The sequence below is a fragment of the Amblyomma americanum genome, chromosome 8 (assembly GCF_052857255.1).
Source record: "Amblyomma americanum isolate KBUSLIRL-KWMA chromosome 8, ASM5285725v1, whole genome shotgun sequence".
NCBI classification, from domain to species: Eukaryota; Metazoa; Arthropoda; class Arachnida; order Ixodida; family Ixodidae; genus Amblyomma; species Amblyomma americanum.
Window position 1 is genome coordinate 66,123,171 of NC_135504.1, and position 25,417 is coordinate 66,148,587.

Here is a 25,417-nt window from a genome sequence, read left to right on the forward strand (position 1 = left end):
CATCCCAGCGACGCCGCGTACGACCAGAAGTTGTCCATGTAGTCCGTCTGAATCCGTATTATGCGCGCTAAAAGCCGCTGCATTTCCATGCTCTATTTTCGCAAGATCCGTTTTTTTCTGTTACTAGTCGCATTATTTGTTTTAATGCATCGCGTCGATGCTTCTTTGAGAGGGGAGTAATGCCGCGAATATTTGCAGTGTTTGTTCTTTTTTCAAATCTGTCGCCACACGAATTTATAGCTTTGTTTGCGACGCAAGACGCGACTAGATTTATCTCGATTGATTGCAGCCAGGCAGAGCTGATTCTACGTTGTTCCGGAATGTTCTAGTAACTTTGCACGCTTTATCTTGAAAGTTCGCTATCACCTTTAAATTGAGCAGCGGCGGGCATTCTGTTCGACGACTGCCGAGCACGCTTGTCGTTTCGCCGCCGCCGAGTGATTCAGTCTATTTTGGGTGCAAGTCAGCCCAATAAACAGTTTTCTTTTAGAAGACCCTTTCGTCCGTCTTCATCGCTGCTTCGACTGTCGTCACCACTACGTGACAATATCAACTTTTCGTTTCCGAATCGCATACAAATACAATAAAACTCAGTCAGTTCGGACTTCAAGGGACCGGGAAAAATGTCCCGAAGTATTCGAAGGTCTGAATTAACGAATGGTCCCTCAAACTTTCCAGAAAACCGTTCGCATCGTAGGAAATTTATTTGGTGAAAACTACGGCAGCGGTCATCTGCTTTTGAGGTGAAAACTACGTGGCAATAACGATTTTTTTGAGCGTTAGTTGGATTGCTGCATGCACACTATCGGGATTGTTAACGCTCTACTACTGCTCAAGGGTAAAGGCTTCTGCGGTCTCCTTCATGGTGCGTCGCATGTTAAAGAGACGTCACGGCACAAACTGCGAGCATCGCGTGACGTGCACGCAGCTCCGCCTTTCTAGAAAGACAATCTCTTCCTCTTCGTGCGCTGATCCAGTGTCGGCATCGTCTACATTCTTCTTGCTCATGCACTTGATTCACGATGTCTTCGGTGGTGAGCTCCGCGGATGTAGCCGCCACGCTGTCGCTGTCCACATAATTCGAAAGTCGCTGTCCACGGTAGTTGCCCAGCTGCAGACGTTTTCTTGAGGGAGCGACTCTCGATGTAGTTTTATGATCTTGTCCCGATCTTTGAGCATCGTTGTATTTGTTGACTGTGTGATGTCAAGCTCCCTGCACAAGTCCACTTGCTTTTTTCCAGCATTCAGCTGCAACTGAATGTCCGCTTTTTCTTTAAGCGAAAACTGGCATCGCTTCTTTTTAACGCGGGAGCCAGGAGAACTCATTGTCAGCAAAGCTAATGCACAACACAATCACAGCGCCGATAACTTTGCAGATCCTACCGTTCGCTGTCGACGTGGTGACACTGCGCTGAATGGACTTAAGACTACGGCGCAGTATGCGACCACACGCTGGATGGATGATAATGGCCTTACCCTTTGTATCGGGCGGCAGCTTGCGCCGCCTAGCATATATTCATTCAACGCGACACTAGCGTTGATGCCGATGCCGCTGGGGCTGTGTCCGTTGCAACGGGTTCCCCAGCGCATAGCTGCTGCTTCGGATGATCATGATAGGTGTCAGCTTCAGGGATTTGGTACGAAACTTTGACGGAACTTCACAATAACGAAGCGTCTTGAGATGATTGCAAGATTAAATTACATACGTTATTCTGAAATATTCGGTAACTTGAAATTCGTAGTAGTGAAAGTTTTTACATTTAAAATATAGGCATTTTGGCGGGGATTTTAAAAAAATTCGTAAATCTGAAAATTTCGTTAATCTGATGTTCGTAGTAACGAGGCTTTACTGTAAACCATAAACTATCAAGTTGGTAGCCAGTTGTCAACTGCATTGTGGCACGACGCAGTGACACGCTGCATGGCGCTACTCTGTTTTCTGACCTTCAGACGCCCGTGCCGCGGTGGCTAGGGATGGCTGCCAGCGCATAAATTTTATGCAAGGCCTAGCATTCCTGCAAGCTTGCAGTAGGCTATGAAGAAAGAGCAAGTTAACGCATGTGACAGGTGTAAGGTTCTGGCATTTGGAAAGGCCACCATGTTTCGCCGTGAGGTTGGATAACAATAATCTTGTGTAATTTCTGTATGTTGAGGAGGTTCGAATAGTGAAAGTGCAGTGCGATTCGAATAATAAATACTATTCGCAAGCTCTTCGAAGTTACATATCTGCAGATACCTAATTTGCAGTAAAATAAGTTGTCAGGGGCAAAGATGGGAAGGTTAGCCAAAAAAGTCAGATTATATGTTATATCCGAATATCTGTTGAAACCTGATAAACTGTAACGAGACCACACTGTAGACCCAACAGTGAACAAATTTAGTTGGCAGGTGGCGTTGTTGTGTCAAACTTGATGTCCTTGTTGCACTGCAGCCTTGGTGTCACATACATCCTCATCATCATCATCATCATCATCATCATCATCATCATCATCATCCTTACTACACCCACCGCAGGGCAAAGGCCTCTCCCATGTCTCTCCAATTAACCCTATCCTTTGCTAGCTGCATCCACCCTTTGCCTGCAAACTTCTTAATCTCATTCGCCCACCTAACCTTCTGCCGCCCCCTGCTCCGCTTACTTCTTTCTCTTGGAATCCACTCCGCTACCCTTAAGGACCAGCGGTTATCTTGCCTTCGCAGTACATGCCCTGCCCAAGCACACTTCTTTCTCTTGATTTCTACTAGGATGTCATTAAACCGTGTTTGTTCCCTCACCCACTCTGCCCGCTTCCGATCACTTAACGTAACACCTATCATTTTTCTTTCCATGGCTGGCTGCGTTGTCCTTAACTTAAGCTGAACTCTTTTCGTTAGTTTCCACGTTTCTGCCCCGTAGGTGAGTACCGGTAAGATTATGCTGTTGTACACTTTCCTCTTGAGGGAAATTGGTAAACTGCCACTCATGATCTGCGAGAGTTTGCCGTATGCGCTCCACCCCATTCTTATCCTTCTAGTTACCTCCCTCTCATGATCTGGATCAGCTGTCACTACCTGCCCTAAGTAGACGTATTCCGTCACAATTTCTAGGCTCTCGCTGCCAATTGTGAACTGTTGTTCCCTTGCTAGGCTGTTGAACATTACCTTGGTTTTCTGCATGTTAATTTTTAGGCCCATCGATCTGCTCTGCCTGTCTAACTCATTGATCATGATTTGCAGTTCACCTCCTGAGTGACTCAGCAAGGCAATGTCATCAGCAAATCGCAGATTATTTAGGTATTCTCCATTTATTCTTATTCCCAACTGTTCCCAATTCAGGCCTCGAAATACCTCCTGTAAACATGCGGTGAACAGCATTGGCGAGATCGTGTCTCCTTGCCTGACGCCCTTCCTTATTGGAATTTTATTGCTGACTTTATGGAGGACTATAGTAGCTGTGCAGTTGCTATATATATCTTCCAGTATTTTGACATAAGGCTATTCTACCCCCTGATTACGCAATGGCTGTATGACTGCTGAGGTTTCCACTGAGTCGAATGCTTTCTCGTAATCAATGAAAGCTATATATAGAGGTTGGTTATTTTCTGCGCATTTCTCTATCACCTGATTGATAGTGTGAATATGATCTATTGTGGAATATCCTTTACGAAAGCCTGCCTGATCATTTGGTTGATTAAAGTCTAACGTTGCCCTGACTCTATTAGCGATTACCTTAGTAAATACTTTGTAGGCAACGGATAGTAAGCTGATCGGCCTGTAAGTTTTCAAGTCCTTGGCGTCTCCCTTCTTATGAATTAAGATAATATTTGCATTCTTCCAAGCTTCTGGTACAGTCGAGGTCATAAGGCATTGCGTATACAGGGTGGCTAGTTTTTCTAGCACGATGTCCCCTCCATCCTTCAACAGATCTGCTGTTACCTGATCCTCCCCAGCTGCTTTTCCCCTTTTCATTGCTTCTAAGGCTTTCTTTACTTCATCTTTCGTTACTGGCGGGATGACGCATAGCTGTGCACTGCTGTCTTTCTCATTAACGCTCTGATTACATTGGCTACTGTACAGGTCTCTGTAGAACTCTTCGGCTACGTTAACTATCTTATCCATATTGCTAATGACATTACCCTGCTTGTCTCTTAATGCATACATCTGGTTTTTACCTATGCCTAGTTTCCTCTTCACTGCTTTTAAGCTACCTCCGTTCTTTAGAGCATGCTCGATTCTCTCCATATTAAACTTTCTTATGTCGGCTGCCTTGCGCTTATTTATTAACTTTGATAGCTCAGTTAGTTCTATTCTATCGGTAGGGTTAGATGCCCTCATGCTTTGACGCTTCTCAATCAGATCTTTCGTTACCTGAGATAGCTTCCCGGTATCCTTTCGAACTGTCCTACCGCCTACTTCTACTGCGCACTCCGTAATTATTGATGTCAGATTATCGTGCATTGAATGAACATCAAGATCATCTTCCTCAGTTAAAGCCGAATATCTGTTTTGCAGCGCTATCCTAAACTCCTGTGCTTTCCCTCTTACGGCTAACTCGTTAATGGTCTTCTTCTTCACTAGCTTCTTCCGTACCCTCTTCAAGTCTAAGCTAATTCTAGACCTTACCATTCTGTGGTCGCTGCAACGCACCTTCCCGAGGACGGCCACATCCTGAATGATGCCAGGTTTAGCGCATAGTATGAAGTCGATTTCATTTTTAATCTCACCATTGGGGTTCTTCCGGGTCCACTTCCTGTTTTCTCGTTTGCGGAAGAAGGTATTCATGATCCGTAAATTATTTCTATCTGCGAATTCGACTAATAACTCTCCCCTGCTATTTCTAGAGCCTATCCCATAGTCACCTACCGCGTGGTCGTCAGCCTGCTTCTTGCCCACCTTCGCATTGAAGTCGCCCATCAGTACAGTGTACTGCGATTTTAATTTATTCATTGCCGATTCTACGTCCTCATAGAAACTTTCAACGGTCTGGTCATCATGGCTGGATGTGGGTGCGTAGGCCTGCACCACTTTCAGCTTGTACCTCCTATTCAGGCTAATTACTATAGCTGCTACCCTCTCGTTAATACTGTAGAACTCCTCTACGTTGCCAGCTATATCCTTATTAATGAGGAATCCCACACCTAGTTCTCGTCTATCCCCTAATCCGCGATAGCACAGTATGTGTCCGTTCTTTAGTACTGTATATGCCTCATCTGTCCTCCTAACTTCGCTAAGCCCTATCACATCCCATTTAATTCCCGTTAGTTCCTCAAACAGCTCCTTTGGTGTTGCACATCATGGGATGTTTTGGTGTCTCGTGATATTTGCGTTGTCCCAGATGTTTGCCTTTGTTGTCTATGCTGCAGGTGGGCTTCCAGGCGTCCATGTACGCCACGTTTGTCCAAACGTTGGTCTTTGATTTCGGTGGCCATCCCGTCCTGATCCGCAACTTCAGCGTCGACATGGTGCCGCCGGACATGCTAAGCAGCATTGAGCGCACTCGTCACCTAGTCCTGACGGGGAAGGCCCGCTGGAGTCCTGCCACGGTCGACCTGGTGCCCTACACGGAGCGCAGGAGGTGTGTGCTTCCTCCTCGTCAAGTCCATCTTCTCCCATTGTAAATGGTTTGGGTTAGCGAGGAAAACACAGAAGTCCTTTTATTCTTATCTCTGTGTACTGAAACTTACCCTCATAAGATATGGAGGAAGCTTTGTGCGCAGTTAGCAGCATTGTATCTCCAAACTTTTGTCTCCACCTCTTGGCAAAAGGCTTTTCTAGGATGTGAATACTCGCACAGGTAAGGAGAGATACAGAAGAGACTCCATGAATGCTAACAGCTTTTTTGTCAGCATTGTGCTACGTGTTTTTTCATTCTTCATGGCATTACCAATGAAGGAGTATAGACACCTAACTTTTGGATGCGTGTTTTCTTCTTTATATTCAGGTGTAAGGCATTATATACATGGATTACCACCTGGTATTCTCCTACGACCGCTAAATAATTTATAATCGCATTTCTTTCTCAAGCCATTTTGGTTTCTGTTTCAGCAGCCAAATGAGGACTGTGACGTCATCGTGTGCTTACAGGTCACGTGAGACATGAAAAAACTGCAATATAATCGCTGCTTTCACATTCGTTGTCATTGCAGCTCTTGCGGAAGGCTGGCTTCAGCACTGTAATGAATTAAAACGATGTAGCAGAGATTAATTGGACGTTTTTCCATGCCTCACGTAATACAAAAGCACTCTTTGACATCTGTCACATATAATAGGGAGTCTAAAATAAAATTATGAAGGCAAGTGGTGTGAAGAAGACGAAGAGGTTGGCGATAAGGATGATGTGGATTAACCGAAGACTAAAGAAGATGAAGAAGCATTCGGTGAGGTGGAGAGAGATGATTGGTGGAGAGAAGGAGAAGACAACGACAAGGCTTACGTGGACTAAGGCCAAGGCAAAGGGCGAGGGAGAGCGAGGCACGGGGGGCAAAGAACAGAGAAGCAGAGGCTCCGGCGGGTCAGGGACACATCGGCTGGAAGAGAGCGACGCCGGCCACTGCTCCGGTGATCTCGCGTTCTACGGCTTCGCATCATGTACTTCCTGCCGTTCCTGAATCCGTTCCGAGGAGTTAACTGAGGACGTTACCACCTGCTACGGCCAGGGGTGTCTCCAGCGCTGTTGCCACCCATCCGGGTGGTGCCCCCAACGCCAACAACACCAGCATCACCTCCACGGGCGCTTGGACCGGGAGCTTATACGACGCCAGCCCAAGCACGTTGAACGGCGCCTCGACGCCGGCTGCTGGATCCATACAACGTCGCAGCCGCACCAAACCAACCGTGAGCATGAACGCCGGCAACTAACAGTAGAACGCTAATAGTAGATGCTGGTAGCAGTGTTCCCGGGTTGTGTGTATATTTATTCTTTGTGTTTTGTGTTAGTTTGTTAGTTTTATTGCTGGTGTGTGTGTCATGTAGGGTGTATTAAATGTGCGTCTGTGTGGGTACACCTGTCGCCTAGTCCATTCTTTCGGTCCGAGTGTTCTCCGGGGAGATCTGTGACAATGTCACAGCCATCGTTCAGCTGTTGAAACTGAAACGGCTCGAGAAAGAAATGCGATTATAAATTATTTAGCGGTCATAGGCTGATACTACATGGTGATTCATGCATAGTAGTGTCTTCTACATCATTATAGAGAAGAAAAAATGCCTCCAAAATTGGGTGTCTATACTCCTTTAAGCGAGGGGTCCGAGGTACCATTCTTTGGCCAGCATTGGCCATTTTTTGCATTGTTTGCGCAATCGCTATAGTCCTCCCATTTATGATATAAAGGCAAGTTTTAGCTCATTAGAAAGATAAATGGATTTTTGTTTCATCAGTATGCATTTAATAACTGTTGGTACGAGTAGAGCGAGCAAAAGAAGTAGTACGTAAAGCAATATTTTTGTTAAACTTGGCTGCTTGCGTGTAGTGTTTAGGAAAAATTGCTGCACCAATAAGATGGTTGCTTCTGCAGCTTTTAAATGAAATGTTAATCTTGATACAGACTTAGTAGTTGTTGGCTCCAATGGATAGTTATTTAGAACCAGTGTTCTAAAATTTAAAAGACCAAAAGTGACAAAAATCAGCCATGTTAGAGGCTTAATAGCTTCCTGTCTAATCGGCAAAACATATCCATATATGGCATATTCGTGGCAGGGGCATATTTCGTTAAGTACGCAAAATTTCTGAGCTGCACTTAGTAGTAGTTCTTTAGTTTTCATCGTTCAGAGTTAACCATGGTTGTGAAACCGCGACCCACAGAGGTCTGATACTGTGTGGCCGCATAAACAATGCGATTGTTCACCTAGGCTTGCGTGCCCTCTAATTTGTTGGTTCTTTATTGGCCACCTTTCTGGGAATTAAACTCGGTGCCTTAACTCGTGTGGCAACGAGGCACAAAAGCTGCAAAGCCTAGATGTGCCGATCCATTCATTGGTTGTGTTTTAACTCAAGACGACACATTCCACAACTGTGGAGAGTCGGATGTTTGTGGCAGCTATGCTCACTTGCGTGTATGTTAGGCCTTGAGGTGGAATTATCGAACTCCACAGAGTGTTGCTGGCATCCATTTTAGGTCGAAAAATCTAACTCTTGAACTGCACCAAGTCTGAAATATCGGTTGTGAATGCGTACACGTTCCAGTGGGGTGCGTGACGGTGTCTCAATACAGTCTGAAATATTGTGCAAGGCCGAATTACTGCAGTCTGAGAAATCGGTCGGCTACTGTATTTGCCTCAGATAGCGCAATCAAGTGGGGTTCTTTCTTTCGTGTCTGTGTGTGCATGCTAAATAACACTGTTTGTAAATAAAAGAACCTTGCTGCTGGACGAGCCATTTCTGCGGAAGACATGCGGTGGAAGTGCTGGCAGGGGCAGCTCTTTATTCTACATGAAGTTATTTTTCTTTGTTGAAGCTACCGTTTAACTGAGGAGGTTGTCCCTGCCTGTCTCTTGAAGTGCAGCTGCGTGGTTGCTTTTGTCGCAGTGCCAAGGCTCAGAGCCTGTTGCAGCTGTACCCTGTTCCAGAGCTGGAGACGTTCCAGCTCACACAGGCTGTCATTGGCGACACGTTGACCCGCGACAACTATCGAGCACGGATGCACGAACTTCTCTACATAGAAGAGATGGCACGCACAGACATTATTGCCCAGTAAGTTGGTCCGGCTGTGCCTTCTGCGAGCTTTTATTACAATGACTGCTTGTGGGACTCCTTGTCTGTCATTATTGTAGTAGGTCAGAACTGGAAACCCGTGTGTTCACCTAGTGTGTGTTCACTTAGCGTGTGTTCATCTATAGAGAGGCAGGTTGAAGGGGTGACTTTTTCTATCACTTTGGCATGGTGAGACAAACTAGAGTTGACTTCAGACATTCTTTTTACAATGATGGCTTCTTTACTGGGCCCCTATTTGCTTGCCTTTTTGCTTCGATAATACAACTGAGCAAACTTATTGTTTGCTGCACTGTCTGTCCTTGTCTTAGCCCATGCGAATGTCTAAGTGTTAGCTGTGGTGCGAGGAGGGGTTACGTATTTTTTAGGGGTGTGCGAATATTCGAAATTTCGAATACGAATCAAATATGTTTGACATTCGATTCGTATTCGTATTGGACAATTTGATACAGTCGAAACCCACAGTAATGAAATCTCCGGGGACAGCACAAAAATTCGCTTTCGCGAGAATTTCGTTGCCGCGAAAATGAGACAGAAAAGATAGAAAACAGCCCGCAAAAAGAAAATTTATTGCCAAAAGTCGGTTAGCTTGGTTTGCCAAGCCTTGCCTTTCAGCAACTTCATGGTTCTACTTTCACATCGTCGGCGTCGTGTGCGCCTAAAAACGATCGGATTGTGTCGAAGGCATCCAACACATTCCTCAGGCTTACCTGCTCTTCATGTTTTGGACCTTGGTCCTCGGTGTCGTCGGTTTCGCACACGCTGCTGCTGATAGCATCATCGGTCATTTCTTCATGAACAACTACGTCGTCATCAGTGCGAATGAAATGATCGACACTGAGGCCATCTGGAACAACGTAATTGTCGATGGCACAAATCGCACCCCATGCGTTGGCCAACGATTGCGGCCCTGCGCTGACAGCACAGTCATTGTGAAGTGAATCTTCATGCATGCCTTCATTTGGTCACTCTGAATCCGAGTCGCGCGCGTGATGTCTGCTGGGTGGGGGTGAAGTCCGCATGCTTGAAGCAGTGCTCAATCACAGCCGGAGGCGTCGCAACTCATGCAGCAGCCAACATCTCAAGAGCCATGAACAAGGCCACGTCAGTGGGACGCTTGAGATGGAGATTAAGTATGAGACGCTGAATTAGCCTCTCTTTGTAGGCGCACTTCACGCTTCGTATGACGCCTTGGTCGAGCGGCTGCACAACAGAAGGGCACCCAGGCGGGAAGAAAAACAAGCGCGCGTTTGTGAGCTCCATATCAACGTGATGGGTGGTACAGCTGTCTAAATAAAGGCTCACCGACCTGCCTGCCTTCCTCATGTCGGCATTGAAGGCCTCAAGCCAGCTGGAAAATATTGAACGGGTCATCCAAGACTTCCAGGTTGAGGTGTACTGGGCAGGCAGCGTCCCCTTGAAGCGGCGGGGCCTTTTTTTCCGGCCAATGACAAGAAGCGGCTGTTTGTCAGTGCCGTCCATATTAGAGCACAACAATACTGTCACGCGCTGCTTGCTGTGCTTCCCACCGTGTCATTTTTGACCTTTCAGGTCCAGGGTCTTCGAAGGCAGCATTTGATAAAATAAACTCGTTTCGTCTGCATTGTAGACGTCTGTGGGTTCGTATTGCTCCAGGATTTCTTAGGCAGTCAGCTGCCACGTCGACGTTACCACTGGGTCCACTCCTTCTGCTTCGACCGAAATCGCTTTGGCCACAGTATCGTGATGGGCTTTAAAGCGGCTCAGCCAGCCAGCGCTTGCTCTGAATTTTTCATACCCGAGCATGCAGGCAAAGCCCAGAGGCAGTTTGTGCGCTGTTCACAAAACCAGGCAAAGACCGCCTTGTCGACGTCCGGGAACGCTATAGCCGTCACTGTTTTGTGCTGTGCTCAAGCAGCATTCTCAAGCGCACTGAGAATCGCTGCCTTACTTTTCAAAATTGTAGACAGGGCTGCACGCAGTCCCGTACTCGTCGGCGATATCCATTTTTCCCTGCCTTTTTCTACTTGGGCATGATGGCGGCCTTCTCTTGCAGCGACAAAAATCTTCATTTTTTGGCTGGCGGAGACATCTTTTGAAACACAAACGTGCCGACTGCAGCTCACACACACACGCACACACCACTGCACACAACAAACGCGCATGCACCGCTTGGCAGGCCTTAAAGTGCAGCACCGATGATCAGTCTAGTGTTGCCCCCTGATGGTGTTGCTGCGAGGCTGTCTCCCCTGAACATAGCCTCCAAGATCACTCTCCCGCGTTTTGGAGGCTATGCCCTGAGCGTGTCTAGGCGTGGCCTCCACAAGCACTGCCCCGCAGAATCGATCACAGAGGGCACGTGCTGCGCTAGTATGGTGGCTAGCGCCGGCTAGAGGTGGCTAAAGTCGCCCCGGCTTCAAAGTTGCCAGGCGCCAACACCATCGCTGCAGCCACGCAAGCGCGCTGTGGCAGTTTACTCAATTTGAGCGCTTTTTTGACGCTGTTATTCATAAAATAGGAGACAGTATGCGGACCGGCGTTGCAGCAAATTTCGTTGTCGTGGGATCGCGGTACGAAATGTTTTGTTACCGAGAGGTGCGAAATACATTGGCCCCTATGCGCATTTGCCGTGGATCCGGAAATATTTCGTTGCAGCGAGAATTTCGTATTCACGAGATTTCGTTATTGCGGGTTTCGACTGTATTCGAGAATTTCCGAATATTTGAAAATTCCCGAATACTCGCCAGCTTTCGTATACTGTGCTGACTTTCATAAATTCGACCGTGGAAAAACCACAATATCTGGGCAAATTAGCCGATGATTCCAGGAAATATTCCAGGAAAGCAATACAGACGTCCTATTCCCTTCCTTCTCCATCATTTATCACGCGGACCGATTGCATTCTGACGCCACTAGGCTTGACCTCGTGAGAATTTCCGCAAATGGGCTTTCCCACATATCACAAGTGCTGCGAACAAGATGGCCGACGGCCCGTATCGAACAATCATAACGCGAAATCGCGCTTTTTTTTTTTATCCTACCGTAATACCTTACATATTTAATGCCCACATCCGAAGAATACGTCCTGTCGCCTTCATAACTGTCCGAGCGTGACCTCTGCCTCCCGTTTTGTAAACTACGCTATGCGGCAAAGCCTACTTGCGGAATGTCGCGGGAGCCTCCTGAAGGGGCGCGTCTAGTTGCCACAATAGGGCAAACGATCCTGGAAAAACCTCGCCTATTGCATGGTGCATTGTAACTCGTGCACGTCTCTAGTGGGCAAAACGGCAGGCGTGACAACGATCGGAAGGCCCCTGTCGCTAAGTAAAAAAAAATAGACTGGCCGCGTAGTTCCGGTTTCTGACCTTCGCCGCTGCCCCGCGGCAACACCAACTGTCGGCCAGCGCATTGACCGGTAGTCCAATCCCAGCTCCGCGTGACTTTCGGGCGCCGACTGGCGCGTTGCAGGTGATTTCTTTTTCCTTTTTAGAAACCGTCTCGCTGTTCCGACGCCAGTGTGTGTTACCCGGCCTCTTGCTTCATTTGTGTTGTTCTTCCAGCACATTAGAGCGGGCGGCTCGTCACGGGCTTGCAGGTGTTACCGCGATGAAGCTGCCTCATAAGGCCTTATTGCATCTTCGCATTTGGCAGGGTTAACTTAACAAACAGAGGCCTCCGCATGAACCGAGCATTTCTTCCTGTTCTTTGAACTCCATATGGATGAGGTTTTACTAGTCATCATGTTAATTTTTGTTGCCAGTTTTGTCAGTTTATGGATTTTGTTTTGCATGATCTCCTTATAGTTTTGATACTGTTATGCTGTCTAATTAAGTAGTATACATTTCTGTGCACATCATGTTCTTTTATACGGTACTGAGGCAGTATAGTTTTGTTTATTTTAGTTGCAAAGACCATACACTATTTTGAAAAAAAATAAGGGCAACAACGTTTGCTTGTTTATCATTTTCTGAAATTCTTTTTTTGTACTGTTCGATATTCGATTCGATATTCGAAGCCATTTTTTCCTCATATTCGTATTCGGTTTGTATTAGAAAATTTCAGTATTCGCACACCCCTAGTATTTTCGCTGCCGATTTGTAGCTCGTTGAATCACTTTGGGGTCTGAAGGTCCTGCTTGCCCTATAGCATTTCAGTGTAGAGGATGTTTTATAGCATTCTGGTTTAAACTGCTGCGCTTTTCTTTACCGCTCGGGCGATGGGCTGATGGTGGAAGCACATTGCCACTGATGGCGGCTACACAGAAAAACAACATGCTCCAGAAAAGAGAGCACTGAAATGAGGTTTACTTGAGTTTAGCATCTTTAAAGGGTCGAAATAAAAGCTGACAAAAGGTGACAGGGTTGAAATAAATCTGACACTGATCTGCGAGTGTTGTTTCGTGAGTGTTGTGTGCCCAGTCATGTATCTGCCTGTCTTTAACCCGTAGAAATGCGGAATGGCGTCATTGCCCAGGTACAACATCCGGGTGTCGCTTGAAGTGACGGACAGCCTGTCGAAAATGACGGCCAATGCCACGGAGGCCCACTACGCCCAGGGGGGCGAACTGTTTGCACGCCTGCGCCTCGAGGCGGAGATCACCGAGGACACACCCGCGGGCCGACTGGTGCTGCAGAACTGCCAGCTGGTCTGGCTCGCACCTCTGGTGGCAGATCTGGGAACCAAAGAGAACAAGAAACCTAGGGTCAGTAGTAAGCTGTGCGAGGACCCATTTTCGGTTTCGGGCACATGTGAGTGGACTAGTTTCACTTCATGTGCAGCATGCCACAATAGATGTGGCTCACTATAGGTAGCAGTACGCCGTGATGATGATGCAATGCAGTAGACGCTCGATCATACGAATCTCATGGGGTCACTAAAAATATTCACATCATCCAAAACAAACAGAATTGATGCGGAGAATTTTATGGAAATCTGTTTTCAGCTCATAACATTTACCCTACGGCCATGCGCCACCGCTAACTCGCAACGTTGCTGCTGTGTCTGGTCACATGTTGCCGCTCACTGCTTGTAGTGCACACTGTGTGACCGGCGACCATGGCATCAGCGATGAACGGGCGGCAAGTACTTGGCGCTTGAGGGTGTGGCCGTGGCTCATGCATTCATATCATCCACATTGGGAGGGAGGTCATAACAACTGAATTTCTGTCCTTTGCACACAGTGCACTCTGTCCAGGCCATTTTACGAATTCGTATCATCCTGAAATTGATATCAACCAGGATCGTACCAATGAGATTCTACTGTAGTGACATTCTAAGGAGCTGGTGTTGTCTGTCGCACAGCCTGCCTGTCGGGCGTCATTAACTCGCCAGGCTTCAAAGCTGGAGGGAACAGGGGAGTAGGGAGACATTCAGGATGTCTCGGACAGTTGCAGGCAGTTCTCTGCAGGGCTGTCCTCTCGAATTTTACAGTCATGTGTCCTCCTGTAAGTGGTGAGAGAAGGATGTGAAGCCATCATGCTGTAACTTGACATGATACTTGATGGGTGCTAAGGTTACGTGTTTGCATAGACGGAAGCTGCTGAGTGGAACACTGCTTCTGATGCCCACGGAGCGCGTGAAAAGTGGGACTCGGGCAGGCAGCCCTACCTTTTTTGTTGTGCTCTGTCTGGCAGGTGTTTGAGCTGCCCATCCAGCTGGCGAAAAAGAACTGCGTCTACATCCGGCTGACCAAGGAGTGTGTCGAAGAATTCCAGCTGCAGCCACGAAGTTCGTTTGAGGCAGAGGCGAGTTTTATTGTACTTGTCTCAAACACTCTGCTTGGAACATTGCCACCTGTGTGCCCAAGCATGCTGTCAGCTCCTGCTTTTTTATTTTATTCATTTAAGTTTTAGCTGTTCATGTTAGCTTTGAAGCTGTCAAGCAGTCGTGATCAGTGGATGTTCTAGTGACTGCATTGGCGCAAAAGCATGTCTGGAACATCACAAGTTGGTGCCAAACCAAAGAAAATTACGGCATGCTTTTGTTCCAGCAGCCAGTCGGCAGTTTTCTTTGGTTGAATGTTTGCCGTTTTTTTTTTGCTTTGCCCGCTTGATGTGGGGCTTTTTGTGGGAGTCTTGGACTGCCTTTGAATTGTATTAGAAAGTGCCTGAATGTTCTCAGTGAGCCGAAACATTGTTAACAGGGTGCTTTCACAGCCCTCGCAACAGTCAGGATGCATGAAACATTGATGACCTTAGCCTCCCCGCTAGCTCGTGCTCTTTTGCCATGCAGGTCCAGTTCCTACTAGACCGGCTACCAATGTGCGAGATGCACTATGCTGTCGACAAGTTGCCTATGGCGAGTCTCGTGTTTCCTGACTTGAGCATCCTTCCTCCACAGTGTCCGCCGTGAGTAAGATCACAGGGGAAGGTGGTCTTTTTTTTTAATGCAATAGCAAAAAAATTCTCATCAGGAAGAAACTGGTGTCAAACCTCCTTGAAATGTTCATGGGTCATTTGATTTCCCAGTTCGTACGCTCAAAATCTCGGGCATTAAATATGTTCCAGAGAGTTGCACTATATATTTCCCGGTTAATACATTCCCGGAAAACACGATTTCTCGGCTACTACGTTTAAAATTTCGACAAATTGTGGTCGTATAGTACGTTTATTGACCAATCGCACATGTGCAAACATACAAGTGGGCCGAACGAGAGGGCACGCGACGTTTTTTTTTTTTTTTTTTGTGGCAGTCACCCTTCGTGGTGGGTTCTCTGCAGTGCCTCGATGCAACGAGGCGAAGCACTATTACCATCACCACCAAGAACAAAAAAAAAATAAAAACGACGCGCTAGCATTTGCAACGGGTGTTTCTGCCAAGACGCGATAGGAAGAGAAATAACGCTGTTTCTTCGCGGTGCATAAGGGAAAGGCTGCTACAATCGGCCGCTGCGGTGGCTTTCCCACAGTACTTGGGAGCAAAGGGGGCAAAGCATCCGAAAATGACGAGGAAGAGATTTGTTAATTTAGTCACTGCCGTCGACGGACTGGATGCGTTACGAATTTCCTGCCGCGCTAAAGATATTGCGAAACGCGGACTGAATTCAGCGAACTCTGGAATAAGATCTGTTCAGCTCCTGTGCCAAGAAATGCCAATCGACATTTTCTAAAGTGAAATTGTCAAGAAATGTGTTTTTACGCACAACAGTTACATTTCTCAAAATCAGGCGCTTTGGATCGTACGTTTTCCCCAATAATGCGTTTTTTTTCCGCAATTGAAAAAAGCGTGTCAATGAGGTTTTACTCATGTCCTCGGTCATAAAATTTGCCATTGGCTGGAGGGAAATATCATCACCAGACCAGATAATTTTTATTGGCTGGAAGGAAGTGACGCCACTCCTGGCAAGTGCATCAACAGTTTCCTCTGCTGTTGCATTGCCAACACATTAGGTAACATATTCACTGTAATCTGAGAAATTTTAAGGAAAAATTTTACGGAAAAATGCCGGTCCCGTGCAAGGGCAGCACCCCGTAAAAAAAAAACTGTGACCCTTATGCGAATATATGTGGCGTTAGCTTCAAGGAATCTCGGAATCTAACTGTTGCGACAATCGGAGAAAATCGAAAAAAATTCTCTAGGCCTAATTGCCGACTTCTGCGGGCTCAAATTTCGCAAAGAGGTGTCATTTGGTGGTCGGTCTAGTTTTATATGAAGTTTGGGGGGCATACTTGCCTGATTCGGTCTAAATTAATCAGAAATCTTCATCCTCTGCGACGACGGCGAACCAAAACTGCAAGCTTTCGCAGAAATGGTGCCAATAGCGCCATCACGCACCCTCCAGGCGAATGACGGTGCGGAAAAATGCATGAGAAAAATGCAAGGTTCAAGGAGCAGGCAGCTGTGTGCAAACATCGTTTTCTGCATTTAGTTTTGTTAAAATATTTGAGAAAGCACTTTTAAGACCAGCCACGCAACCGCTTTCTCCCCGTTGCGTTTCGCTGCAGCCTCAACGGTAAAACGCTCGTTCCTGCAGCTAACTAAAGGTCCTAAATTGCATGTGACAGCTGCAGTTCAGGATCATCTCTAACCGTGGTTAAACTGCTTAACCGTAGTCAAGTGTAGACGCTGTTTGGTGCATTTGTGACAAGGGTATTGAGAGCTCGCTACAGAAACTTGCGTAACATAATACACAAGTGCACAAAGACTTGCTTTGCATGAAATAAATTTTATGTTTGAAATCAGTGCACTAAAATACGTACAGTGGAACCTCGTTCATACGTTTTTCACCGGACCGGGGAAAAAAAACGCAACAGCCGGGAAAACGCAACAGTGAGGAAAGCTCCGAAAATGAATCAAAATGTGCAGTTTCAACTGTAGACAGTTTATTTCCACAGAGTGCGCTTAGGACTTAAAAAAGTCCAGAATGGTGGCTTGCCGTTTTTGCCACGAGCCTGCTTTGCTTTCGGGCCGAAGAGCGCGGCATTCCCCTCTATCTCAGCGCGCTTCGAGATGATGCTGTTAAGCGTCGAGGGTGGGAGACCAAGGCCCTTGGCAATGTCGACTCTCTTCCGCGCTGGCTGCCTGTCGACTGCATTTAATGCGTCCAGCTTTTCCTCAAAGGAAAGTGCCTTCCGCTCGCGCGACGCCGTCTAAGCACAAGTTTGACGTTCAGGAGGCTTAATGCACAATGACGATAGCATGATAGAAGAGGAGTCGACCCGTTCAACAACCATGCGGCGGCCGTAAAAGTGAGAGCATTTTTCACGAATGGCCACCTAGTGGCGGCCTCTCGAACTGGCGTGCGGCTTCTTGCAGCCAGTTCCATAGCCAAGCCCGGCCAAAACTCTCCAAAAGTCAGAATGGCGGTTGCAGCGCGTTGCCTACTTCAGCCCAGGCGTGTTCGGGGTGCTAAGTTGCAACGTATCATGCGGGAACGTTTTCACAGCTACTACGTAACAACGGGGTTCCTTATACATTGGATCCTATGGAAGCTATGCCGGGACCGGATGAAAACGACGTAGCAGCCGGCAAAATGCAGCAGTGAGGAACGTAACAGCGGGGTTCTACTGTATTCCCCGTAGATTTCAAAGTTGTGGCCTCATTAACAAAAATTTCACATCTAAGACGCCTTTCCCCACTTAATCTTTGAACGGTACTTCCCTGGTAAGAAGAAAAGACAGTTGCAGGAAATTTTTCTCCTCTCACCCCTTTCCCCCCGTGCAGGGTAGCCAACCGGCTAGCTATTTGGCTGGTTAACCTCCCTGCCTTTCCTCCTCCTCCTCCTCCTCTGGTACATTAAGGAATGGAGTTCCTTCTGGATTGCGTGATACATTGGTTGCTCTGAAGCACTGATGCTAGGTAGTGGCACTTTGTAGCCCCACTGGAGGTTTTAATTATTCGGTTGACAAGCAGTTAGTATAGACAAGCGTCATGTTTGTAAACAAAGGTGGTGCCGCGGTCGGCAGCGACGCGGGTTGTAGGCGAAACGCAGTATGCCTACTTTGCGCCAAGCAACGCTGCCTTCAAAACCAACTAGTGTATGCGAATATTTCAAAAGCGTGTGTGTCGCTTGCGGCTATGAACATTTTTGTTGATGCTCGGAGAGTAGTTCTGCACTTTTTCAGCCCGTTTGCCAGAAGGAATTGGCAGGCGGAGCGCTGCATCAGGTGATTCTCCGCTCCTGGTTGGCGACAACTAAAAGCGCAGCGCTACGGCGGGTGAAAGCGTGAGGTATTGGGAGGAACTAATCGTCCACAGTTCTCAACTTATGGTCCGATAAAGCATATCCGATTCCTAGTGCAAGATAGGACGACGTGATGCACGACGCGAATCAGCTTTCTCACACGACGAACCGTGTGATGTGCTTCCTAGCTACTTTCACCAAGCTGCTTCACTCCGCAGACCTTGGAAATTAATGAACACTATAGTTGCTTTGAATAAGGGAAATGCGATCCGAGAGCTCCATGAGCGCATGCGTAGACATTTTCCTCGAGCTCCAAACGAAATTTACGTTCACTCTGCTAAGCTGTAAAATTTTGCTTCTTATTTTAGAATTTATTAATGTGTGCACATTCTGCTTGATCGGAGTGGCATTTTTGGCGTGGAATTTTCTGTGTTCGCCAGGTTCTGATCGACCTACATTGTGAAAATTCAAATAATTTGGGAAATAACACTGCGCGACTTTGTCGAGATACTAGTGTCATTGGACCGGTGTTGAAACAACGCACTGTTGAAATTTGTGAAAATGAAATCAGAGAAAAAAACCGTCGTGCGTGCTACTACCCGAGTCTGCATCTGAAAATGGCCCCACGCGTTCAACTTACGATCCCAAGCACACGGAATATCGCGCCTAAACTTATGCTGAGAGCACGACAGAATGAGAACCAGTTGCAGGCGTTACTTGATTTCTGCCCTGTTCACCACGCGATTGAGCAGCAACGATGCGAAGTAAGAGACACAAACCAAGTTATTAGATTTGAATGCAGAAACGAAATACAGTAGCCCAAGCAGCGAAACGATCTCGGCGTAATAACCCATGAGCTCGGCGGTAATGATTAGCCGTGAAGCCGATCTGTCGTGCCGAACTTGTCTTGCTCCTCGGCCCCTGCCCGTCGCTTTCGCACCTATCTGACTGCAATAAACTTGTGGAAACTTGTGCCATTTCCTTTCTTCTGCATTGTGGCTCAGCCAACCGGACCACAATTTCTCGGCACGCCATAAATTGTGCGCACAAACACGAAAGCTTGGCACACCCAATGCGGAAGGTCCCGCTTTTTGCCTACACAGCGAAAGTCACTGCTGACGCCAGCGCCGCCGCATCTCTTTGATGTCACGGCCTGACGATTATCTATATGTAGTGTGGCCATTGAAAATATTAGTTTTGCAAGAGCTGCGAGTTCTTTCACTGCCTGGCAGAAAGTTTAAAGAAACATACTGTTGGTCAGACGTGGTGCCAGACCCTGTCAGGTTGTAGCTGGTCAAGGGTGCTGTGTTTGTACACAAAATCTCCTTCTCCTTTGCTGCCCTCGTTGTTGTATTTGCATATGACCAAGACAGTGGTGCTTGGCGACCGCTGCAGGGATTGGTTCATGGGCTGGGACCCGCGGCTCAATGAGCAGCAGAAGCGAGCGGTGGCAGCCATCGTGGCTCCGCGCACGGTGCCCAACGTGCCACCTGTGCTGGTGGTGGGGCCCTTTGGCACGGGCAAGACCTTCACACTCGCACAGGCACTGCTCGAGGTCATCAAGCGGCAGCCAGACTCCCGCGTGCTGGTCTGCACTCACTCCAACAGGTGAGGGGGAGGGAAAAAACACCCTTCATTCAACCAGCCAGGCATTGAGAATCCAAGACAGCTTCCTGGTTGTGCCGGGAAAGCTGTGATGGTGGAATGAGCGAGCTCTCCCACTAAATTGGACGGTTTTAAGATGGGGGTTTCTAACTGGATGCGGGCACAGAGATGTTGACATGGCAGTGGTGTAACGTTGTTGTCTTTATGGGTGCGAAAAGGGATGACAAAAATTTCACCATGTTGCTTGCTGGCAGTTTTTGTCCTGGCGAGTAGCTGCCTGGTTGACACGGTTGCTTTGCACGTACCATCGTGGGCAACACGAGGGGGAACGAAGCTTGAGCATTCATTTGTTGCTTACTGCTCTGTTATGTGTGACAAGCACAGTTTTTCCTCCTTTCTAATTAGTCTTACTCTTGTTTGTTCTCAAATTTGGAAGAGAAATGGCCAGAAATTTCGCAGTTTCGTGCAAAAAGCTTCCCTCTTGTATTGCTCATGACTGTACATTCATAATTTCACGAAATTTTGGTCACGTGGTAAATTTAATGTGGTGACGTGTGACAGGAGCAGCTGTAGCGCGGCAGCGATAACTGTTGCAATGGTTTCTTTGCAGTTCATGTGTGCAAGGGTTAACATACGAGTGGGCCGATCTTTGGCGCATGTGACATTTAGCAGGTGTTCAATGGCAGTTGGCAAGCATGGGAGCTTACTGTGGCGCGCAGTGGCAGAGCATTGGAAAGAAGAGACCCCGGCTACTTTTGCTCTTGCCGTCACCTTCTTGCCATTTTTGAGGTGCCTGTTCAAGTTTAGAGTGATGGGATTTGATGGCACAGGCTCCTTTCTCTGGATAGCCGAGCACCAAGCCTGGGGGATAACCTTGTACCCATCTGAAGAAACCGGTGGATAGCCAGCTAGCAGTGCGAGTCAAACCCACTCCATCCTGAAGGCAAGGTGTGGGCTCTAATTTGAGGCCGTGGCTGCAGTAAAAAAAAGGGTCTCAATGGACTTTACCGCACAAAACGGATTTTGGTCATTTGCCACGGATAAATTTTTCATCGAGGGAGGGTGAGGCGACCAAAGGCGTTTTTTCAAACATTTCACCTCATAAGTTTCTTCTGTGCTAAGGATGGCGCAGATACAGGTAGATATCTATTGCCACTAGAAAAGTCACTGTTCAGCACTGCTGCTGACCCGTCATTGCTGGTTGGATGCTGACTGATCTCTTGCCATGACCTGTGTGAAAACTGCACCAGTGGACAGTCTTAACTGTTGTCTTTGGCATGCAGTGCAGCTGACCTGTACGTCCTGGAGCATCTGGACAAGGAGGTAGCAAACCAGCCCGCCCTGCGCCCGCTGCGCATCCTTTACGAGTACCGGATGCCCAACCGGGTGGACCGCCGCCTCCTGCAGTACTGCCTAGAGGTAGGCCTGAAAAGGGAAACCTGAATTTGGAACGAGAGAAGTCAGACTTTCGATCGCTTCATCTGTCTTCTAATGTTGTGTGGTTAATCGCTGGGTGTGGATAATGATACAGAATCTGTCAGCAGGCAGTACATCTGTGAACAAGCAGACCAGCTGCCCTCGTTAGGGGTCAGGAAGAGGGCAGAGGACAAGCACGGGTTAACGACGTCCTATTCTAAATCAGGACAGAAGAAATGGGCTTGGGCAGGGCACGTAATGCGAAGTCAAGATAACCGCTGGTCCTTAAGGGTAACGTAGTGGATTCCAAGAGAAGGCAAGCATAGCCGGGGGCGGCAGAAAGTTAAAGTGCCCGGATTAGATAAAGAAATTTGTGGGGATAGGGTGGCCCCAGCTGGCAAAGGAAAGGGTTAACTGGAGAGACTTGGGAGGGGCTTCGCCCTGCAGTGGGCATAATAAGGCTGATGAGGATGATAACAAAGTATCGTGTTCTATTCACAGAGACAACTCGCACCAAAAACCGAACTTTTGTTAGCTAGAAAACCTCAGTGGCTGATTTTGCATGTAAAATGCGTACATTGGCACCGATTTTTAGGCACTGATCTTGGAGGTTACGGTACATCGCCATTCTCCACAATCAATGGCAAACAGTCTTCATTGGCAAGGACATTACGAGTACGGTTTGACTGCCGGGAAGATTTTTAAATCGACTTTTTTCTCTGGTAAATGCATCCCTTGCTGCTGGACAGGTGTCAACACAGCCGGAAAGAGCCAGGGAATAGATTTTTACTGAGAACAGTAATTGCGTGGAGACTTCCTCAGTGGCTTTTTCAAACGGATTTCGGCGCAGACCAGGCTTTGATTTCAGCTCAACTAACGCAGTCCAAGACGACGGTGGCATGTGCCATTTCTTGTATCAGGAGACTGTGCTGAGCATATGCGACGCATATCTCTGGACATGCCCACTTGGTAGGTGCTTCCAGAACACTGACACCCGATGTTTTCTGTGTGATTGCGGCGGGCACCTAGGGTCCTCCTGCCTCTGCATCAGAGAAAAACCTAAGCTGCTATGTATGGCTTGAGGAAATGGCTTCGCCTCTCTTGATTCAGTGTCTTGGGTTCAGTGTGGTGGGCAGAGGGGTGATGGTGATGAGGTACCCCTTGAAACGGAGAAGCCCTGACGGTGACATTTGTGTCTGCAGGTGCCCCGGGACCAGCTGTCCGAGCAGGGCCCCTGGTTTCGGCAGCCAACTGCCGAGGAAATTGAAGGTCACCGGGTGGTCGTTACCACACTCTCGTCCTCCCAGATGCTGCTCGCCAGCGGTGTGAAGCGAGGTGCGTGGGACCTGTAGAATGGCATGCGACTGGTTACACAGCAGAATCTTGGTGATACGAATCTCATGGGGTTGTGAAAAAAATTCGTATCGCCCAAAATTTTATGTCATCCAAAAGAACAAAATTCATATATAGAAGCATAGAAAATGCATGCACTCAGATCTGTTTAAGGCTGAGGAGATTTATTCACGGCCGTGTGGCCACACTAGCGATTGCGATTTTGGCAATGTGAGGGCCACGCACCGCCACTCATTGCTCACGGTGTGTACTGCACGATTAGCGATGGTGATTTCGGCGATGTGAGGGCCGGGTACTGCCGCTCACTGCTTGGGGTGCGTACCGCATGATTTGCGATCGCGAATTGCGGCGATGTGAGGGCCGCGCACCACCGTTCACTGCTTGCAGTGCACATCGTACGACTAGTGATCGCAACGTTGGCGATATGCGGGTATGACAGCGAGGTCTGTGTTCTCTTGGGCGAGCGCAGCCTTCACGTTGTCGGCAGGGGTGTGCGAATACAGTAGCCGACGGGTAATTCGGACTTGTAGGATATTTCGGATCTCGATGAGGCACCGTCAGTCTCCCCATAGAACCAGATACATATTCACGACGGATATTTCGTACTTAAAAAGTTCGAAAGTTCGATTTTTTGGTCTAATTTCAGTTGCCTGCGGGCCAAAGTCGGCCATCTTATCGGCTTTTCGGCGGCACCATCTTGGATTGAGGTGGATTTATGCTGCAGTTGGCTTGGCTTGACACACTTTCGGTACCTCATTGTTGCCAGTAGAGGTCCCTGCGATCTCTGACACTTCGAGGTGGCAGCCGGATTGTCATCGCCGCCAACTTGCTTTTATCGCCGACATTGTCGCGGGCAGTTATCACTTGTCCCATATGTTGAAAATTGGTTGTTGGGAAGGAAATTGTGCTGGAGCTATCTGACATCTCGGTAGGAAAGGATATAGGAGGGACTGAGAGAAGAAAGGAAAAAAAGAGGTCCCGTAGTGGAGGGCTCCGGAATAATTTCGACTGCCTGAGGATCTTTAAGGTGCACTGACATCACAAAGCACATGGGCGCCTTCGCGTTTCGCCTCCATCGAAACGCGCCCACCGCGGTCGGGTTCCAACCCGGGTACTCCGGATCAGTAGCCGAGCACCCTAACCACTGAGTCACCGCGGCGGGTCTCATACGTTCGCCATTCGCCGTTTCATCATTTGGGTTTCTCTGACTGCGTTGACCGAGTGGCGCTCAGTCTTCACGAAGTTAGATCTGTTCGCCGTTTTGTGATTGCGTCCGACGGTACTGCCGCTTGGAAAGAAAAGTGCCTTATCTTTGCGTGTGTTTAACGAGCGGTGTGGTGCACACTCGGGTTGTGGACAACATGGCCCCGCCGGGTCCGTCAAAGAGGCGCGGGAAGTATTCCAACTAAATGTCGTGACCTTGCTGTCTAGCGTGTACAGTGAAAGCATAACCTTGGCGCAAATACAAGGGCAAATTGTCGCCAGAGAAATTTTCCGCAAGGTAAAACCAGTGACATCTCTAAGGGGGGACACGGCTCTTTTGCACCGAAAATCGGCCCAAGAATCAGATTTTCAATCTTTTAATTTTCGTGTTCCTCGCGCCATTCGGCATCTGTATGCAAATTTTCATCATTATACCCCACGTGGACAAACGACACCCTTTAAACTGTGGACAAACGACACCCAATTTCGATCGCCCAGCGCATCAAAACTACGCGCTCTACCGCGGCTATTTTGGTCTCGTTCGAAAGCGCGGGCTTTCGGCTTATTTTTTCTTTCGAGCAGCAACCCTGTACATGCCGCCTTTGCCAAGAAAACGAAAGAAAAATAAATAGTGCTGCACGCTGCTATTGGCCGGTTTAGGCACGTGATCAAAATGGCGTCGTCCGGTTGGTTCCGGGAAGCTAGCCATGGGAAGCGGACGCCCGTCGACGCCATTTTGTCTTTCTGCCGACCACGCTAGTGCAATGCGAGAACCATGCCAGGAGGCACGAAGAAGTACCGCTCTGTGCACAAGTTCGGCCGAAAGCGTGCAAAAGGAAAGAAACGTGTTAATGACGCGACATTGTTGCATACTGCGCAACAAGCAAGCGCCAGTGCTACGGGATTGCGCGACGATCACGTTGCGGGCAGCGACACTTCTCCGTGTCCGCTGGATAACGGCGGTGTTCTTCTTGCCGATTGTAGTCGTGTATGAATTGACACCACGCCTGTCACTAACAGTGACATAACTCAAGTGAGTGCTCGTGAGCAGTCTACACTTGATCGACTGGAATCGACGCCGGCGACGGCAAGAAAGACCGCGCTGTTCGCCGATGCAAGTGGTGCGTCCGCAGGATCAGATGCAGACGGAACAGCCTCCTATGCAATAATTGACCGCAGCATTGCGAACGTCCTCTTGGATGCCGTGCGGTGCAAAATGTGTCGCGGATGCATGAGGTTGATTACCGGCGACCAGAGCTATGGTCTCGCCGTGAAACTGATCGTGCTATGTGACAACTGTGGTGGGATTGCGGCCGAGTGGAACTCGCGGAGGGTTGACGGTGAGAAAAAGTGCAATCCTTTCGAGCTCAATATTCTTGCTAGTCGAGCAATGCTGTCGACCGGTAACGCCCAGACAGCAATGAACGATATCTTTTCGGCGATGGGATTGTCGCGGCATGGCATGCACAACAAGACGTTTCAACGGCACTTGAAAAACACACTGCAGCCTGGTGCTACTCGAGCAGCCGCGGCAGCTATGGCACAGGCCACGCAGG

At 48.1% G+C, this 25,417-nt stretch overlaps 1 protein-coding gene across 1 annotated transcript in view; it reads left to right on the forward strand.

Moving 5' to 3' along the window:
- The window catches only part of LOC144101827 (putative helicase with zinc finger domain), a 66,935-nt gene that overhangs the window by 13,633 nt on the left and 27,885 nt on the right, over positions 1–25,417 (forward strand). The window contains exons 7-14 of the mRNA XM_077635046.1: positions 5,343–5,554; positions 8,501–8,665; positions 13,136–13,364; positions 14,296–14,406; positions 14,894–15,009; positions 19,680–19,892; positions 21,173–21,308; positions 22,508–22,640. Coding sequence (XP_077491172.1) covers positions 5,343–5,554; positions 8,501–8,665; positions 13,136–13,364; positions 14,296–14,406; positions 14,894–15,009; positions 19,680–19,892; positions 21,173–21,308; positions 22,508–22,640 — 1,315 coding nt within the window. The remainder of the gene's footprint in view (positions 1–5,342; positions 5,555–8,500; positions 8,666–13,135; positions 13,365–14,295; positions 14,407–14,893; positions 15,010–19,679; positions 19,893–21,172; positions 21,309–22,507; positions 22,641–25,417) is intronic.